The 21,581-nt window shown below is 34.1% G+C and overlaps 1 protein-coding gene across 1 annotated transcript in view; it reads right to left on the bottom strand.

The window, feature by feature from the left end:
- LOC148945934 (uncharacterized) overlaps positions 1-21,581 on the bottom strand; it is a 72,071-nt gene that overhangs the window by 28,439 nt on the left and 22,051 nt on the right. The window contains exon 3 of the mRNA XM_089097555.1: positions 16,576-16,744. Within this exon, the coding sequence (XP_088953681.1) occupies positions 16,576-16,744 (169 nt within the window). The remainder of the gene's footprint in view (positions 1-16,575; positions 16,745-21,581) is intronic.

Below are 21,581 nucleotides of genomic sequence, written 5' to 3'. Positions count from 1 at the left end.
ATTAAATAAAAAAACAAGTTTTTTAAACTGAAAGTAAGGAGCGACATTAAAACTTAAAACAAACAGAAATTATTCCGTATATGAAAGGCTGTCCCCCTCAACGCCTCGCTCTTTACGCTAAAGTTTTTTATTGTTTTAAAAAATAAAGTTGTGAGACAGAGTCAAACTTTAGCGTAAAGAGCGAGGCGTTGAGGAGGGGACAGCCCCTTTCATATACGGAATAATTTCTTTTCGTTTTAAGTTTTAATGTCGCTGCTTACTTTCAGTTTAAAAAACTTGTTTTTTTTATTTAATTTCTGATCGTTTTTTAAATAATGCTGGGAAATCCGGCACCCCCTTCATGAAAAATTCCCTTCCGCATGCAAAATTCCTCTATGAAAAGATTCCTCCCATGTAAACCCCTCCCCCAGCCCCCCCCCTACCAGAAAAATCCACCCGGAAAATGTCTGTATACTTCGCAATAACCTATACTATATGTAAACAATAGGCCCTGCCCCTCCCCCAGCCAATCCCGTTTTATAGAGTTTCGGTTATGAAGGGGCTGTCCCCTCCTCAACGCCTCGCTCTTTACGCTAAAGTTTTTTTATTGTTTAAAAAAATAGAGTTGTGAGAAAGTCAAACTTTAGCGTAAAGAGCGAGGCGTTGAGGAGGGGACAGCCCCTTTCATATACGGAACAATTTCTGTTCGTTTCAAGTTTTAACGTCGTTCCTTACTTTCAGTTAAAAAAACTTGTTTTTTTTTTATTTGATTTTTGAACGTTTTTGAATTAATGCAGGTTTTGATATTGGCTCACCGTACATGAATAATCAAAACAAAATTTGCATATTATATTTGGTTAAATGGCTTTCTCGAAACTTGTTTAATTTTATTTACGAACGTTTTTATTAGTAATAAATATACGTAACTTAGAATTAACTTACGTAACGAACTTCTATATTCATAAATTTTTAACACGTATATTAGGGGGTTCGCCCCCTAGTCAATACCCTGCTCTTTAAACTGTAGTTCGAATTTTTTTTCCAGTTCTTTAAAAATGACCTCTTAATCACAATCAGTTGATCAGTTGAAAAACTTGTTTTTTTTTTATTTAATTCCTGATCTTTTTCTTTAATAATGCTGGAAAATCCGGTGCCCCCTTCATAGCAATTTCCCTTTCCCCATGAAAACTTCCTTCATGGAAAGATCCTTCCATATAGCCCCCGACCCTCTCCTTCCCCCACCTACCAGAAAAAATCTCCTCTGAAAAAGTCTGTATACTTCCCAATAACCAATACTATATGTTAACATTGAGTAAAGTTCATAACTTTCAGCCCTCCCCTGGGGACTTTGGGGGATCAAGTCATCCTAAAAGACATTTTTATCATATTTTCGACCATGATGAACAAAATGGCTATCTCAAAATTTTGATCGGGTGAGTTTGGGAAAAAAATGAGCGTGGGTGGGGGCCTAGTTGCCCTCCATGTTTTTTGGTCACTTTAAAAGGGCACTAGGACTTTTTGTATCAGTTCCAACGCGCCCTTCCACGATGTTCTAGGACCACTGGGTCGATACAATGACTCCTGGGAAAAAAAAACAACAAAAAACAAAAAAACGAATAAACATGCATTCGTGATCTTTCTTCTCGCAAAAAATGTAATATTCCACATTTTTATAGATAGGTGCTTGAAACCTCTACAGTAGGGTTCTCTGATACGCTGAATATGATGGTGTGATTTTCATTAAGGTTCTATATTTTTTAGGGGGTGTTTCCTCCTTTTTTCAAAAATGAGCCAAATTTTCTCAGGCGCGTAACTTTTGATGGGTAGGACTAAACTTAATGAAACTTATATATTTGAAATCAGCATTAAAATCTGATTCTTTTGATGTATCTATTGGTATCAAAATCCCGTTTTTTAGAGTTTCGGTTACCATTGAGCCGGGTCGCTCCTTACTTGCAGTTCGTTACCACGAACTGTTTGATTACAATCAAGAGGGACAAGCACTAGAGTTGGATCCCTATTTTGCATTTTTATTCTGAAATTTTTTATTTTTTTTTAATAAAACCATTAGTTTTATATATCATTTGCTTGTTCTAACTTATCCTCTAAGAATAAGACTTATTTTCCTGACTAAAAAAATATATATTTTTAACATGTTCAGTTGTCATTATGAAAGACATATAGCAATGTAACTTTTTTTTCTTCTTTTAATTGTTCAGGTGGTGGGACAATGACTATGAAAAATTGACATATTTTATTAACTTTATAAAAATAATGCTTATTTTACATTGAAAAGAAAACCTTTTTCTACACATTAATGATATAGCGCCGCTGTTGAATAATGAAACATCAGCCTTGACTTAACAAATATTGTCACCGCTAATGGAATTCAGAGACGATCTATATTAGTTGTAGATAATATGGAATGGTGTAGGGGTTTCCTTAATGATGTTTTTGGGGAAATGGCTAGCCTAGACGATTTAACTTGTGATATTGACATGATAGAGGATCCGGACTGGGTAGATAGATTTATGCATGAACATTTAGGTGATGTTACTAGTGTAACTGAACCGGGTCCTCAAATAGAAATTACGTCACAGGACAATAGAGGCTGGCTCGATCAATTGTCCACAAGCACCTCGGAATATGTACTAGGAGGCCTCTTACCATTTCCATCCACTGTAGTTGAACAGACTGGGAGTGGTGTTATTGACAATTGTTTGTCACCCCCCATCATTCCACTTAATGATAAAGCAATAACAATGCACATTGTTGGACCTAATTTTCCCGGGGACACTTTTGACGATAGTCTTATAATTACTGAATTGGGTCCTCTACAAATACGTGCAGGACATGAAAATAGTGTCATGTCCCCGGAATTACGTGAATTTTATTTGTTAGAGTCTGCTCTAGGTCACTTACAAACATATAGGGTAGATTTTAACCCTCCCGAAGAAATCGTGGTTGTCGGGAGCATTATTTTAACTGACCCTGTGAATGTTCTCCATAGCTACATCGACAGAATTAGAGCACAAATTGAGATTCAGATTCAGAATTGGGGGGGGGCCAAGGGGGGGTTTAAAACATAAGTGAATAAAAAAGTTTAGTTACAAAAGGGGACATCTGGTGATATTTTTTATTTTCATTTTTCAACTGGCAACCAGACTTTTTACCCAGGTCTAAATGAATTTGAGGACAACTTTTTCAACTGGGTAAATAAATTAATATCAACTTTGGATACGTTTAATGAGAGGGGAAGTGGGTCCACAATTTTATACATTGAACACATGGATCTGAATATCAGTAGATTTAAAAAAAAATTATTTTAAGGGGGAGCGGGTAATCTAAAAATAAAATGCAATCCAGATTTGTCGGCTACAGGAGGGGTTCAGGGTTTCAGATTTGACACGGGGCTGCAATGCTTTAAATATGCATTTTTAGCAGCAGCCCATAAAACATTAAACAAAGATTCAACAATAAAAAATCTCGAAAGCCTTGCTCGTAACGGTGGAGAAAATTTCCCTAAAGTAAATTTTGATTGTTTGGAGGGGAAGTATCCGGTGTCCTTGAAAGAAATAGCCGTATTCGAGAAATCAAATAAAAATCTTGGTTTGGGGGTGGTTTTTCTCCAGCATTACACTGTCTTTTTAAATGGGGGAAAAAAAACAAATAGAAAAGGGGCTTTATATTCAGTTAGGAAACTGAGGGTAGAAAATGTAAAAAACTGGGTATGGGCTTTTTATAAGCCTCACAAAGATGTAAATTCCTATGGTAATTTTTTCCCCGTTATAGCAATAAGTCGACTCTTATCTCAAAGCAAGAACAAAGGAGAATGTCTCTATTGCCCCATGTGCCTTTCCTCATTTAGATCAGAGCGAACATTCTAAAAATTAAACAACAACCCTTTCTTCCGGTTTTTATACATAACTAACTATGATCTGAAGTATGTGCTACCTGCAATGGCACGTCTACAAAGAAATGGAAAAGTGGATAATTCATGGGTGATAGGCAGCTTTTCTTATAAAATCATACCTAAATCATCGGAAAAGTTGCTTTTTTTTGAATTTATGTGGAGATTTTTTGAAAACACTGTTGAGTAAACGAACACAATTCACTTTTTAGATTCCTACAGTTTTTTCCCTAAAACATTGAGCGAATTAATTCAGGTGCAGAAAAACGATGACGGCTGCAACGCTTTCCCCCTTCTCAATCAACACTTTCCAATTGATTTATATGATTTGTTGACGGTCAAGGGCATATATCCTTATGATTATTATTGTTCCATGTCAAGATTCACCGAGGAAACTATTTCTCTGATTGAATCGTTTTACGATAGTCTACATGATCGTAGGTGCATCCCCGATGAATACAGTTTTGCCAAAAAAGTGTGGGCAGAGGAAGGGTGTAAAAATGGCTTTGACTACTGCAAGCTGTATTTGTCAAGTGACGTGTTAACTCTGTTAGACATTATGTGTAAAAATACGGACAAAATCTATGAGGAATTTAATCTTGATTTGGGCATTTTAGATCAACCTAGGTGCCGGAACATGTTCCCCCCTCAACAGGGTCTTCTAGGCTCAAGGCTCCGATGCCCAAAATACTTGATAAATTCAATTCACCTCGAGGTCAATTGGCATATTCCTCGGAAGTGTTTTTCTACTGAAAAATACTTAACTTTCCCGTCAAAATCCCTCCTCCGATGAAAATTCATGCAAAAAAATGGTTTTTTCAACTGAAGAGTTATAAATGTTTTTTTCAACTGAAGAGTTATAAGCACGAAACAACAAATGAACTTATAGTGTTAATTCTATAAAACCTCAATTCTAAATTCTCTAAAAACCTCATGCAAAAAAAAGGGTTTCTTCAACTAAAGAGTTATTATAAGCACGAAACAAAAAATGAACTTATAGTGCTAATTCTATAAAACCTCAATTCTAAATTCTCTAAGAGCCTCATCCAAAAAAATGGTTTTTTCAACTGAAGAGTCATTATAAGCATGAAACAACAAATGAACTTATAGTGTTAGTTCTATTCAACCTCAATTCTAAATTCTCTAAGAACCTCATGCAAAAACAATGGTTTCTTTAACTGAAGAGTTATTATAAGCAAGAAACTAAATATTTACTTATAGTGTTAATTCTATAAAACCTCAATTCTAAATTCTCTAAATTCTCATGCAAAAAAATTGTTTCTTCAACTGAAGAGTTATTATAAGCAAGAAACTAAAAATTTACTTATAGTGTTAATTCTATAAAACCTCAATTCTAAATTCTCTAAATTCTCATGCAAAAAAATTGTTTCTTCAACTGAAGAGTTATTATAAGCAAGAAACTAAAAATTTACTTATAGTGTTAATTCTATAAAACCTCAATTCTAAATTCTCTAAAAACCTCATACAAAAAAAAGGGTTTTTTCAACTGAAGAATTATTATAAGCACGAAACAAAAAATGATCTTATAGTGTTAATTTTATAAAATCTCAATTCTAAAGTCTCTAAAAACCTCATGCAAAAAAAAATTGGTTCTTCAACTGAAGAGTTATTATAAGCACGAAACAACAAATGAACTTATAGTGTTAATTCTATAAAATCTCAATTCTAAATTCTCTAAAAACCTCATGCAAAAAAAAGGGTTTCTTCAACTGAAGAGTTATTATAAGCACGAAACAAAAAATTAACTTATAGTGTTAATTCTATAAAACCTCAATTCTAAATTCTCTAAGATCATCATGCAAAAAAAATGGTTTCTTCAACTGAAGATTTATTATAAGCACGAAACAAAAAATAAACTCATAGTGTTAATTCTATAAAACCTCAATTCTAAATTCTCTAAAAACCTCATGCAAAAAAAAAAATGGTTTCTTCAACTGAAGAGTTATTATAAGCACGAAACAACAAATGAACTTATAGTGTTAGTTCTATAAAATCTCAATTCTAAATTCTCTAAAAACCTCATGAAAAAAAAGGGTTTCTTCAACTAAAGAGTTATTATAAGCACAAAACAAAAAATGAACTTATAGCGTTAATTCTATCACTGGTAAAGAGAATGGTAAATTTTTGTATAAAATATCCCCCAAGTAATATTCTTCATCTAAGTAGAACCTAAGCATAACTGTTTTTTTTTGTTGATGTTTTTTTACAAACAAATTTGGATTATATATTTGCACATTAGGGAGGGGGGCTAATTACCTCTGTAGTTTCAGAAATTTGGTTAATAAAGTATTATATTTTCATCATATATTTCATTAGGATTGATCGTCAGAGAAACAGATCCGCTATACTTTATCCCCGCCCCCCTAATTTGCAAATATATAGCCCAAATTTGTTTCTGAAGTATTATATTTTAATTTTACTTTGGTATATTTTATTAGGATTGAGCGCCGGAAAAATTTATATGAACAATAGTAGGTAGGAGGTATTTCATACAAGTACCAAGAGAATTTAAAGCTTCGATCAGAATTTCACTTTCACTTGAGATTTGTTTACATAATAATAACCACAAAGCATACGAATTTAGGTGAGTTCAGAGCGAAACATCCCATGAAGCGATGTGGGCACAATGTGTTATTTATTTACTTGTTTTTTTTTCTGACCATGGCACTTCATATAGAATGAGTTGTCCGAAAAACTTCGAGAGTTGCTGTTTCGATTTGAAACGGTAAGTTCTAATGCCCTTTTCAGGAGTACCATTTTAAGCAAATTCAAAACAAAAGATTCCAACATACTTGCATTTGCAATGTAAAACAAAATCAAGTGCTTAATATTTCTACTCCACAAAATCATACCGGCCTATCATTTTGTTTTTTCAATAAAGCACAAATATTGCAAAAAGTTCGAAAAATAAAAGGAAATTTCAAGAGTCCGTTTATGTGATATACGCATTTTTTCCGAAATTACACTGCCTTTTCTATGACAAAACGAAACAAAAAAGGACCATTCCCAATTTGAAACTCTAATTTGTTTTGTTAAGTGAGGTAGTTTTATTGATACATGTTGCATAAATTGCGAAGTAATAACTTGCTTATTATTTATTTTCAAGTTCACTCCTAACCTCTGCGGAAAAAAATTCAGTTTTAAACTGACTTTCATTCGCCTTTTTTTTTAAAGTAAATAAACATGACAAGTATTATTCATATCGTAAATTTTAACCTTCTACTGCAATAAAAATTCGTCAAGCAATATCTGAGGTGTATAAAGAGCAAGCTAAGAAAAAATATCAAATCTCAGGCAATACATATCTAAAACAATGATTACAAAGAAATGCAGCAGCTTAAGTGACTTCAGAAGCGAAGCGCATCAAAAATTTTGGTGCATCATTATCAATAAGACTGGGATGCTGGTAGCCTTAAAATTGTTTTGCAGTCTTCAGGACACAAAAGGTTACTAATATACTAAAAAAGAGTTCTTGGCTGAAGTGTTGGCAGGATTTATTATACAAAACAGGAACTTTTAGGGAATTGAGAGCTGTTTTATGGAATTTTAGAGACCTTTTCCAGTTTAAGTGACTTTGTAGGACCTTAAGTACAAGTGGAAACCCTGTCAATGAATGTGTCTGATTGTACCTAAGTAAAAACTAAATTCTATTTTGCCAAACAAAAATTCAAAAAATTATTCAACATTTTGTCCATGGATCTAAAAATTTTCAGAAATCGTCAGCATGTTCAGAGAGGCTGTTCTTAAAAGAGAGACATTTTTAATGTCAATAAGCATACCCTAGAACGATTCTAGGGTAAGATTAATAATAAAAGCTATACAGGGAAGAATATATCCTAAAATCACTTTGAAAGCTCAGGTGAACAAACCATCAACATCAGCAGAATCAGACTTAGAAGTGACTGCACAACTTTCTGAACTTCTTCACTCGTGCATTGATAGAATTCCATGAGTAATATTTCCCCACGGACGTCATTAGAAGTATTGCACAAAATTTAATGATATCTATTGCTAACACTACATTGCTCCTCGGAAACAATATTCGAAAAAAAATTAGCAAACTTAATTACAAATTTAATTGAATCTCCTTGGTTACACCCTCCTAAATTAAAGTTTTCTGCGGTCTCTTTTCTATTACCACCAATGATTTCATTTCAATTATTCCCCTATTTTTTTTTCTTACTACCTTTATTTCCCGCTAACTTATTTCCATAATAATCAGACACTGCTTTCCCTCTAAGGCTATTCACCAGATTTCACAGCTTTGTAAATAAAATAAAAGACTCATCCCTTTTGGAATCCAAATATATTTCATAATGCCGATTTCTTAATTCTTTTTTCTCAATTCTATCCTCTGTTATCCATGGTTTACAGGGGATGAGCTTCTTTGATTTAAAAACTTTTAATGCGCACAAAGAAATATTTTAAGAACGACTTACATTAAGCTAGATCTTTAAATGTAAGTTGTGGTGAATTTTCAACTAGCCAGAAGGTACTAAGTGTATACAGTTAATAGTCTCACTACCGTTACTCTAAAGCCCCGTCTTAATTGGTGTATTGGCTTGTCTTAATTGGCAGATAGTGGTAATAAAGATCTGTTATATTTGAGCAATAGCGTGTAAAAGCAGAATTGCGCTAATAAGACTAAAATAGAACACGTTTCTATTTTTCTTATTCATCTGTATTGAATAATCAGAGAAATTTAAAAAATGGCATGGAATGGAAAATCATTTTCTTACTGGGAAATGTTCATTGATTTAGTACATTCAAACAGGCATTTGTATGTAAAATCAGAGCCATTATACTGCAATAGAGAGGTTGTGAAGAGAACCTGGTGTCATGTATCAGCAATGGCTCAAGCTAATCATGGCAGTATGACAGGTAAGCCCTCAAAGTTTATTCCATTATCCTAGTCAACCTACATAAATCTATTTTAAAATGTTCTATACCTAGAACTAATCTAAATGTGTATACTTATAGTATGGTCCTGGGTATTCGTTTTGATAAGGCTCACTGAATTTTGCCCAAAATAGGATTTGAAATATAGCCGAGGCTATTAGCCTAATGAAGCAATGCACTAGGATAAATAATTTGTTTTTGAGCAATGATTTCTTTATTAGCTATTCAAACTGATGGATGGTCAAAGAAAAATAATAAGGCTAGGAAACAAAATGTAGATATCCCTCAGTACCATAGGGTTTTTATCTGCTGTAGGCATAAAGTTCTAGTTGAGGGACTTCTAGCTATCTTGGAAAGCAGCTAAGATAGGTGAACAAAACATTCAGAAAAGTTTCCAAGGCTTAAAATATACCTGTTAATGCGCTATAAAGCTGCTGTCTTGGTAAATTTCAACCAAATCATATAACTCACTCACAAATAAAGTGTGATTATACCATTCAATGCCTTTTTGGTAGAGTTCTACTTAAGTTACTTTTGTCTATCTTGAAAAGAAGTTGGGTTAGGAAAATGAAACTTTCAGGGATGGATGTACATGCTAAGGTTTGTCCCGGGAAGGTACTTTGAAGTACCTACCTCCACTCATCCCCCCCTATATAATTGTAAATTACTGAACATTACTAGTTTTTTTTAAATAATATTTCATACTATATTACTATCATAAATATAAATCACTGCTTACCTTACACAACTTCTGCTTTTAACCTTGTTCATTAAAATATATTCCAAAATCCTATTTAAATCCTAAGCCATTTAATTTTCAACCCATGCTGACTTTCTTTATGGTATATGAAGCCAGGCTTGTTGTGATGTCACACTTGCCTTATCAGAAACCCTTACCCTTGAGGGTAGCAGGCACATGCCAAACAACTCTGTTGATAAGACCATTTAAACTGTATTAATTAGGGAAAGGATTTGAAAACATCAGAATCGACTTCAGAGGACACGTGATTATATCACTGGAAGATGTTTTTGAAATCCCCCGTCCCCCCAAACTAAAAATTTTCCAAAATTCTATTTTAGAAGCTTTTTAAATATTTATAAAGCAATAATAGATACAGTGCTGAAAACATCAGAATCGACTTCAGAGTACACGTTATATTACGGGAAGATTTTCTTAAAATCCCCCTTCCCCCCAAACTCAAAATTTTCCAAAATTCTACTTTAGAAGGTTTTTAAATATCTCTAAAGCACTAATAGATAGAGTGCTAAAAACATCAGAATCGACTTCAGAGAATACGTTACATCACGGGAAGAGGTTTTTAAAATCCCCCTTTCCCCCTAACTCAAAAATTTCCAAAATTTTATTTTAAAAGCTTTTTAAATATTTCTAAAGCACTAATAGAGCGCTACAAGTTTCAGAATCGACTTCAGAGGACACGTTATATCACGAGAAGAGGGTTTTAAAATCCCCCTTTCCCCATAAATCAAAACTTTCCAAAATTTTATTTTAAAATCTTTTTAAATAATTGTAAATCACTAATAGATACTGCTAAAAACTTCAGAAGTGAGTTCAGATGACACGTTATATCACGGGAAGTTATTCTTAAAATCTTCCTTCTCCCACAACTCAAAATTGTCCAAAATTCTACTTCAGAAGCTTTTTTAATTATTTATAAAGCGCTAAGACATAGAACGCTACAAACAGCAGAATCGACTTAAGAGGACAATTTGTGTCATGGGAAGATTTTTTTGAAATCCCCCTTCCCCCCAAACTCAAAATTATACTTTAGAATCTTTCCAAACATTTCTAAGGCTGTAATAGATAGAGTGAAAAAAACATGAGAATTGACTTCAAACTGCAATTTCTATCATAGGAAAAGGTTTTTTAAATCCCCCGTCCCCCAAAACTCAAAAATGTCCAAAGTTCTACGTTAGAAGCCTTTTAAATATTTCTAAACCACTAATAGATAGAGCACTACAAATATCAAAATAGACTTCAGAGGACAAATTATGTTACGGAAAGATGTTTTTGGAATCCCCCTTCCCCCCAAACTCAAAATTTTCACAAATTCTACTTAAGAAGCTTTTTTAAATATTTATAAAGCGCTAAGACATAGAACGATACAAAAAGCAGAATCGACTTTAGAGGACAATTTGTGTCATGGGAAGATGTTTTTGAAATCCCCCTTCCCCCAAACTCAAAATTTTCCAAAATTCTACTTTAGAAGCTTTTCAAATATTTCTAAGGCACTAATAGATAGAGTGCTAAAAACATTAGAATCAACTTCAGAGGACACTTTATTTCACGGGAAGAAGTTTTTAAAATCCCCCTTCCCCCCTAACTAAAAATTTTCCAAAATTTTATTTTAGAAGCTTTTAATATACTTCTAAAGCACTAATAGATAGAGTGTTAAAAACGTCAGAATCGACTTCAGAGGACATGTCACATCACAGGAAGATGTTTTGACAATCCCCCTTTCCCCCAATCTCAAAATTTTCCAAAATTCTACTTTAGAAACTTTTTTAAATGTTTCTAAAGCACTAATAGATAGAGCACTACAAATATCAGAAACAACTTCAGAGGACAAATTATGTTACGGGAAGATGTTTTTGGAATCCCCCTTCCCCCCAAACTCAAAATTTTCCAAAATTCTAATTTAGAAGCTTTTTAAATATTTCTAAAGCATTAATAGATAGAGTGCTAAAAACATCAGAATCAACTTCAGAGGACACGTTATATCACGGGAAGATGTTTTTGAAATCCCCCTTCCCCCCAAACTCAAAAATTTCCAAAATTTTACTTTAGAAGCTTTTTTAAATATTTCTAAGCACTAATAGATAGAGCGCTACAAGTTTCAGAATCGACTTCAGAGGACACGTTATATCACGGGAAGAGGGTTTTAAAATCCCCCTTGCCCCCTAACTCAAAATTTTCCAAAATTTTATTTTAAAAGCTTTTTAAATATTTCTAAAGCTTTAATAGATAGTGCTAAAAACATCAGAATCGACTTCAGAGGACACGTTATATCACGGGAAGAGGTTTTTAAAATCCCCCTTTCCCCCAAACTCAAAATTTTCAAAAATTCAACTTCAGAAGCTTTTTTAAATATTTCTAAAGCGCTAAGACATATAACGCTACAAATAGCAGAATCGACTTTAGAGGACAATTTTTCTCATGGAAATATGTTTTTGAAATCCCCCTTCCCCCCAAGCTCAAAATTTTCCAAAATTCTACTTTAGAAGCTTTTAAAATATTTGTAATGCAATAATAGATAGAGTGCTAAAAACATAAGAATCGACTTCATAGGACACGTTATATCACGGGAAGAGGTTTTTAAAACCCCCCTTCCCCCCAAACTCAAAATTTTCCAAAATTCTACTTTAGAAGCCTTTTAAATATTTCTAAAGCACTAATAGATAGAGCTCTACAAATATCAGAATCAACTTCAGAGGACAAATTATATTACAGGAAGATGTTTTTGAAATCCCCGTTCCCCCCAAACTCAAAATTGTACAAAATTCTACTTCAGAAGATTTTTTAAATATTTATAAAGATATAAAACATATAAAGCTACAAACATCAGAATCGACTTTAGAGGACAATTTTTGTCAAGTGAAGATGTTTTTTAAATTCCCCTTCCCCCCAAACTCAAAATTTTCCAAAATTCTACTTTAGAAGCTTTTTAAATATTTCTAAAGCACTAATAGATAGAGCACTACAAATATCAAAATCAACTTCAGAGGACAAATTATGTTACGGGAAGATGTTTTTGGAATCCCCTTCCCCCCAAACTCAAAATTTTCCAAAATTCTACTTTAGAAGCTTTTTAAATATTTCTAAAGCATTAATAGATAGAGTGCTAAAAACATCAGAAGCAACTTCAGAGGACACGTTATATCACGGGAAGAGGTTTTTAAAATCCCCCTTCCCCCCAAACTCAAAATTTTCCAAATTTTTACTTTAGAAACTTTTTTAAATATTTCTAAAGCTCTAAGACATAGAGCGCTAAAAACATCAGAATCGTCTTTAGAAGACAAATTATATTATGGGAAGAGGTTTTTGAAATCCCCCTTCCCCCCAAACTCAAAATTTTCCAAAATTCTACTTTAGAAGCTTTTTAAATATTTCTAAAGCACTAATAGATAGAGTGCTAAAAACATATAAATCGAATTCAGATGACAAATTATGTTACGGGAAGATGTTTTTGAAATCCCCCTTCCCCCCAAACTCAAAATTTTCTAAAATTCTACTTTAGGAGCTTTTTAAATATTTCTAAAGCATAAAGACATAGAGTGCTAAAAACATCAGAATCGACTTCAGAGGACACGTTATATCACGGGAAGAGGTTTTTAAAATCCCCCTTCCCCCCAAATTCAAAATTTTCCAAATTTCAACTTTAGAAGCTTTTTTAAATATTTCTAAAGCTCTAATACATAGATCGCTACATACATCAGAATCGACTTCAGAGAACACTTTTTGTCATGGGAAAATGTTTTTGAAATCGCCCTTCCCCCCAAACTCAAAATTTTCCAAAATTCTACTTTATAAGCTTTTAAAATATTTCTAATGCACTAATAGATAGAGTGCTAAAAACATCAGAATCGACTTCAGAGGACACGTTATATCAAGGGAAGATGTTTTTAAAATCCCCCTTCCCCCCAAACTCAAAATTTTCCAAAATTTTACTTTAGAAGCTTTTTTAAATATTTCTAAAGCGCTAAGACATAGAGCGCTACAAACCTCAGAATCATCTTTAGAGGACAAATTATATTATGGGAAGATGTTTTTGAAATCCTTTTTCCCTCCAAACTCAAAATTTTCCAAAACTCTACTTTAGAAGCTTTTAAAATATTTCTAAAGCACTAATAGATAGAGTGCTAAAAACATCTGAATATACTTCAGAGGACAAATTATGTTACGGGAAGATGTTTTTGAAATCCCCCTTCCCCACGAAGTAAAAATTTTCTAAAACTATTCTTTAGTAGCTTTTTAAATATTTATAAAGTATAAATACATAGACTGCTAAAAACATCAGAATTGATATCAGAGGACACGTTACATTAGGAGACGAGGTTTTTAAAATCCCCCATCCCCCCAAACTCAAAATTTTTCAAAATTTTACTTTAGAACCTTTTTTAAATATTTCTAAAGCACTAAGACATAGAGCACTACAAACATCAGAATTGTCATTAGATATCTATTTATATGAAGAAAGGATTTTTTTGAAATCCCCCTTCTCCCCCGCCTCAAAATTGACTAAATTTCTACTTTAAAAGAACTTTAAATATTTATAAAGAACTAATAGATAGAGTCCTAAAAACATAAGAATCGACTTCAGAGGACACGTTATATCACGGGAAGAGGTTTTGAAAATCCCCCTTCCCCCTAAACTCAAAATTTTCCAAAAATTTGGCTTTCTTTGTCTACAATTGCCCAGCCCAGTCTTGATGCAACCTATTGCAACCTCAACAGGTTCTTATAGAGGTCAACCTAATGGCGGCACGATTTTCGTTGTTTCTGACATGTCGGAAATTTTTTGACACGTCAGAAGAAATTCCCGTGCCGAACCTGGTATACCCCAAAATACTTGATAACTTCAATTCAAAATCAACGGTTCAACAATTCATTCATTATCCATATTTCGCAAAACAATACAAGTTTTTCAGGAACCTTTGTTTTTCGATTAGCAAAAAGCTGTTTTTACTGAACTGACTTCGCCTGAAAAAGCCGTATAGCCCTCTTAGCCTGTCTACTGACTTGCAGAAACTAGACGGCTACTTCAATAAGAGCTGTTTAAGGGCTCAATTAAACTTCTATTTTTATATTTAATCACTTTTTATACATTTGATTTGATAAAACCATCATAAACTGTCATATTCCTAAAAAAAAAATACACTTTTGGTTTTATTCCCCGTTTCTTTTTTCAGATGAAAAAAGTGCCTTTTGCAATGAAATGACTACACAAAAAGTGTTTTTCAAAACCTGGGCAGGATCAAAAAGCTAAATCTACAAGATCGCTACTCTTCCCTTAACTACCACCACTAGAACTAGCACACAGGCCTCTCCTACAGCGATATTTTAAGGCTCAAATCAAAACTTTTGACCATTGAAGCGTACTTTTGTGTAGAATTATAGTTGAAAAAACATTTAAAAGCCACATCGAGAAGCGAAGAAACTTTGAAATCTAGGTTATCTTATTGTCTACAGTAACACCATAGTAGTGTATAATATCTTCCTGAAGCACCATACTGCTCGAAAATGGCAATTCTTGGTGTCATATTTAGAGTCACCCAATGTTCATAATTGTGTTTTCTTAGGCCATTTTCAGTGCTATTTGGCACTTACGGATAGCAAAACTGACAAAAATCACGTAGATATGAGCAATAGCTTTCAAATTAACCATTAAACATCTCTCTAAGAAGTTCTGGCAGCCCACTAGCCCCTACCTTTTCCACTTAAGACATGGCGTAGTGCCTTTTTTAGTGCCATCTGGCAGTTGCAGGTGCTGGAATTCACAAATAAAACGTAGATATGGGAAATATCTTTAATGTGAGCTATTAAAAATCTGTCTACGATATTTTTGTAGCCCGATAGCCCTACTCCTTGAGAAATGGCACATAATGTGCCATTTTTGTCTCAAATGGCACTTGCAGATAGTGGAACTCATAAAAAGGACGTAGATGTGAGAAGCAGCTTTCTAATGAGCCATTATGCATCTCCCTATGATGTTCTGGTAAAATGCTAGCCCTGGAAAAAAAAGGAGAAAAAATAGGGAGACAGATCAGTGCTACCCATACAAAAAAGTGATTTTTCTTGTTTTTCAAAGTTGGGGATTTTAATTCCCCTGAATAAGGTTTTTGACTACGCTGATTCCAATGGTAAACTTTTCATTTTGATATGACACCATTTTTGAGGGGTTTTAGTTTTTTTTCGAAATAGCCATAAGTTTCTTTTCTCAATAAACTTTCATTTTCAGTACGAACTAAAATTATAGTTACCATTCCTGAATCAGTGTCAGGTGGAAAATTTTTTCACTAGGCACTTTTTTTCTAAACGCGTTTTTTAACTTTTGGTTACTATGGACCGTGGTTCGCTCTTTACTAGGTTGCAGCTGCCACTGCAGCCATGATATGTAAAATTCATCAAAATTAATGGTACCCATGAAAAGTTAAGTCCCAAAATAGCTAAATCCCAAAAAATCCTGTCCTGAACATTTTGAAGTCCAAAAATATTTAACTCTATAAAATTCTGAATCCAAAAGATGGGGGAGGGTCGGGGAGGGGTATTGGGGGTCACTGGGAGGTGGTACATGGTTGATCATAAGTTCCTTCTAAAAAAATGCCATAGCGTTTGATTAATCGGGGACGATAAGTTTGCCTGCTTACTTTACTTAAGAACATGTCATAAGGAAAGAGAGGTAGCAGATTCGTTACTTTTTGTTTCAATAAAATTCGGTACGTATTATAAAATGCGTCAGATTTACTTCACCTAAGCGCGTATGAAAAGACCAGTTTCATTCAACCCAAATAACAAATTTATTCATTTAATTGTCATGACCTGAATGTGTGCTCATATAAGCACCCAAGTTAAGCAGTCTTCATCCCTCTCATAGAGATAGTAACTGGCTATGCAAATGTCGTGCTTATGCGGTTATGCTTATGAGGTGTGCGTCGGCTCCACAGTGTCAACACTACTTTTATAATGGTTCAAACTAGATTTTTGTTAGGTTTAGAGAACCTAAAACTAATAGACAAAAAGAACTTACCTGGTTCACTAGTGTTGGCACCCTCATAATGATGCTTCACATTTTCTGCATTTGACGAATCAAATAAATATATTCCATCACCGACGAGCCCGAGCCCAGAAACTTCGTAACCGAGAAGTATTTCTGTGCCATTTTCGCTGTATACACAAGAACCAACATTCAGGTTGCTCTATAACAGAAACAAGGTGAAATAAAAAGTCCAGCTTGAAATAAACTACAATACATCAATAAATGGAACATAGTACCACCTAGAATCACCTAGTACCTTGACCGTCCTATCAAAATATGTGGTCTTCCTAGTATAACGAACAACATCGAAAATCTTAAGCTGATCGGTAGAAGTATTTCCTGCGACATTCTCAATATCTGTTTTGGGGTCCCCTTGGACTTATGTCTTATAGATACAAGTTTCAAGCCAACAAAAAGGAATAAGTATTATGTCCCGTTGAAGGAATAATTATTATGTCTTTAACAAAAAAAAAGTGGTTGACGAAAAAGTTGTCTGGCCTTTTTCAAATTTTTTTTTCATTGGAATCACAATTGTTTCTAGGAAAAAGATTTTAACCAGTATAAAAAGTTTTTGGTCCATTTTTAAACTACAACTTATTTTTTTTGGGGGGGGGGGAAGGAGCCTTTGCTACAGAGAATTGTTTGTACATCATGATTCCTTTGACCCTGGACATAAGTTCAAATCGTTCCGAAAAAAGTTTTTGGTCTAATATATTTTCGGTCTTAGGACTAATGGATGTAAATTCAAGCTGGCCGGAAAAGCTTTTTTACTCTTTTTTATGGGATATACACCAAAACTAAGATTTAATTTGTGCATATTAGGGTTTGTCAGCAGGTATATTTTGCGTAAACACATTCTAAACGCCACATGCATGCCTTTTGACAAAAAAGGAAATGATATAAAGATGATTAAAGAAAAACAAGAAACAGGGGTTATTTTCAGCTAGCTGGATGAACGAACCAAAAACACAAAAACAGAATTTTGGCAAGGACCTCTGCCAAGCCATTCTCAGTGCTCAAACAATACAGGAAAAACCAAAACAAGAAACAGTAAAAAACTAGACTTTTGAACAAAATACAATTTCTTCTGGCTTGACCTTTGCTTGTTGTTTCAGGATTTTATGTGCTTGGTTAGCGTTCACTTCAAAAAGTTAGTTTGTTCTTTTTTTCTGTTTTTTTCCTATGAATAGGTCTAAACTTTTGACTCTTAAAAAGCATAATAAAGAACTTTCAATTCCCAATTGAATGAGCTCCTTTAGATGTTTTTGTGACACCTCCTTCTATACAAAGTGCATTGGTCAGAAAAAATAGCAATAATACACTCTGCTAGTGTTGGGTGCTATTGGATATTGATATTGATTTATCGATATATTGCACCAAATATCGATATTGAATATCGTAACATAAATATCGTTATTGAAAATAATATTATTTCGGCTTTTTCTGGTATCTACCGGGGAATAACCCCTTTCCGATCATCTCTTGGAAAAAAACAAAACAAACAAACCCGTATCTGTGATCATTCTTCAGGTAAAAAATACGAAATTCCAATTTTTTTCAGATAGGAGCTTGAAACCTATACAGTAGGATCCTCTGATTCGCTCAATTGATGGTTTGATTTTCAATAAGGTTCTTTGACTTTTAGGGGGTGCTTTCTGTCTTTTTCAAAAATCAGGCAATTTTTCTCAGGATTGTTGGCTTTGGTAGGGCAACACAAAACTTAATAAAACTTTATATTTGTAATCAGCATAATAAGCCGATTCTTTTGATGTATCTATTGGTTTCCAAATTCCGTTTTCTAGATTTTTTATTAGTTTTAGCCTCGAAAATGATCCTCTCCTGGGGCACCGGTTACATGAATCGTAGAGAATATTTCACAATTTTGAAAAAGAAAATTCTGTCCATTTTAATGGCAGGATGGGGCCCATTACAACAAGGGGCGTGATCGGGCCCAATTGTTACAGTAGCCCCTTATCCGGCCCTATTAACTTGAACATGTGATGACCGTTTGTCAAACGAAACAATCATAAAGAAGAGATTATAGGCCGTTTGCTTTCGTTGTTGCATTTTAACGGGGTTATCTACGATAGGTGAGGGTCTTTTGCTGTGAAATCGCGAACTTTTCCATATTCTTGCTTTTCTTGTATTTCCATACAAATTGTCTTAATTTTTAATGTTTTTGCGTCCATATGCCTCCGAGAGGTTGTATTTCCTCCAAAATACGTTCATTAGTACGCGTATGCATTGATTTATTCGTTTACGAACTTCTCCTATATTGTATAGGTATCTAATAAATCAGTTTCATTTAGTTTAATTCTGTTTGTATGCTACTTATTTTTCATAGTAAATTTGTTATGGAAAGGTATGATATAAATTTGTTATACTTTTTGTATGATGCAAGCTATATAAGAATCATGTTCGCAGGAATCTCTTTGGAAGTGGTATTGAGGAAGGGTGGTAAATCACAAAAAAGGAAAAACCAGTTGGGTTAAATTAAAAATATCAGATACAATTAGAAAATTCGTTAGCAGTATATTCCAGTGTTAAGTTAATTCCAAAAGTGAAAAAATTAGTGAAGAAACTTCAAAGTTTTCACCCAATTTCTCCCCTCCCCCTCCCTCGTGAGTAGAAAGGGAGGTGCTACTCCCATTGCTCACCCCTGCTGCCATCTACAATTTAGTCTATCTCTGTCAGTACACCAAATAAGGGCATGGCATCCCCAGGGAGAATGATTGCATAATCGAAGTGGGTCAATGACCTAAATTTCCAAAGGTCAATTTATTTGATGTTGTTGTTTTGGCCAAGTGCACGCTCGGGGTAAATGTCAAGGTGTCCAGGAATTGGGAAACAGTTAGATCACGTGTTTCCTTCTCAGCCAATCAGAGGGCTGGTTACATATTAGCGACGGAGGATTGCAGAGAATATAATCAATAATTCCCCTTAGTAACAACAAATTAATTCCCCTTTCTTGACAAATCAATCAACCATGACATCATCTGTCAGACATTAAAAACTTCGCCCAGAAACAATTCTCCAGGAATAGACCCAAGTCATTAATAAACTTTGCCCTGGAAACAATTCTACTGGTCGAATTCCAAAGATATTAATAAACTTCGCCATGGAAACAATTCTCAAAGAAACATCTTAGAGATGAATAGATTAACGCGGGAAAGATTTTCCCAATAATTTCAAATGTGACAGCGCAGGGATGCCAAAAATAAAAGGAACACGCTGAAATTACGATTAGGGGTTATTTGGGCGAAACCGTTTTAGACATTTTAGGGAATTATTTCGGCGAAACAGTTAGAGACATTTTAAAAGATGATTTTAGAAGAGGTTTTAGAAGAGAATTTGAGGGTGAAACTCTGTGGTCGTTATAATACACAAGTGCCATTTGAACAGTGTCGTGAGGTCCTCTACCCCAACCCAAAGGGCTCCAATCCCCCTACCCCAAACCCGAAGGAAGCCCCCGGGCCCCAAAGGTCCCCCGGGCTCCCAAAGGACCCCCAGCGCCCCAAAGGCCCCTTGAGCCCCCTTTTTTTAATACTTTTTTATGGCTTTATTATATCTTTTCAGAACAAGTTATTTTCTTAATGTCCACCCTAAACCCATTTTACAAGTTGAAGTACCCATCCTTTTCACACACAGCTTTACTATACTGCTTTTTAAATGCTCCAACACCAAGCAATACTTTTCAAAGGCATTTCAGAACAAGTTCTTTTCTTAATGCCCCTCCTAAACCCATTTTAAAAATTAAAGTAACCATCCTTTTTACACACAACTTTACTTTACAGCTTTTTGAATGCTCCAACACCAAGCAATACTTTTCAAAGGGCATTTCAGAACAAGTTCTTTTCATAATGTCCATCCTAAATCCATTTTACAAGTTGAAGAACCCATCCTTTTCATACCCAACTTTACTTAACAGCTTTTTGAATGCTCCAACACCAAGCAATACTTTTCAAAACACATTTCAGAACAAGTTCTTTTCATAATATCCCTCCTAAACCAATTTTACAAATTGAATTACCTATCCTTTTCACACACAACTTTACTTTACAGCCTTTTGAATGCGCCAACACCATGCAATACTTTTCAAAGGCATTTCAGAACAAGTTCTTTTCATAATGTCCATCCTAAACCCATTTTAAAAGTTGAAGTACCCATCCTTTTCACCCAAAACTTTACTTTACAGCTTTTTGAATGCTCCAACATAAAGCAATACTTTTCAAAGGCGTTTCAGAACAAGTTATTTTCTTAGTGACCGTCCTAAACCCATTTTACAAATTGAAGTACCTATCCCTTTCACCCAAAACTTTACTTTACAGCTTTTTGAATTCCCCAACACCGAGCCATACTTTTCAAAGGGCATTTCAGAACAATTTCTTTTCTTAATGTCCTTCCTAAACCCATTTTACAAGTTGAAGTACCCATCCTTTACACCCAACACCAATCAATACTTTTTAAAAAGGCATTTCACAAAGAGTTCCTTTCTTAATGTCCCTCCTAAACCCATTTTACAAGTTGAAGTACTCATCCTTTTCACCCACAACTTAACTTTACAGCTTTTTGAATGCCCAATACCAAGCAATACTTTTCAAAAGGCATTTCAGAACAAGCTCTTTTCCTAGTGACCGTCCTAAACCCATTTTACAAATTGAAGTACCCAGTCTTTTCACCCACAACTTAGTTATAGGTAAGAGTTTGAAGTTTTACCTTAGAGACTTAGCTTAGCGTTTTAGTTTAGTTTAGTTTTAGTTAAAAGTTTAGAGTTTTTTAGCTTAGAGTCTTAGTTTAGAGTTTTTGTTAAAGTTCTAGTTTAGTTTAGTTTTAGTTAAGAGTATAGAGTTTTTAGATTAGAGTCTTAGCTTAGAGTTTTATTCAGAGTTCTAGTTTAGTTTAGTCTTAGTTAGGAGTTTAGAGTTTTACCTTAGAGTCTTAGCTTAGAGTTCTAGTTTAGTTTAGTTACACTTCAGAATTTAGAGTTTTTAGCTTAG

This window comes from Artemia sp. Qi Xiang Cuo, chromosome 12 (assembly GCF_049724085.1).
Source record: "Artemia sp. Qi Xiang Cuo chromosome 12, ASM4972408v1, whole genome shotgun sequence".
Lineage (NCBI taxonomy): Eukaryota > Metazoa > Arthropoda > Branchiopoda > Anostraca > Artemiidae > Artemia > Artemia sp. Qi Xiang Cuo.
This window is presented reverse-complemented; position numbering and strand designations above follow the sequence as displayed.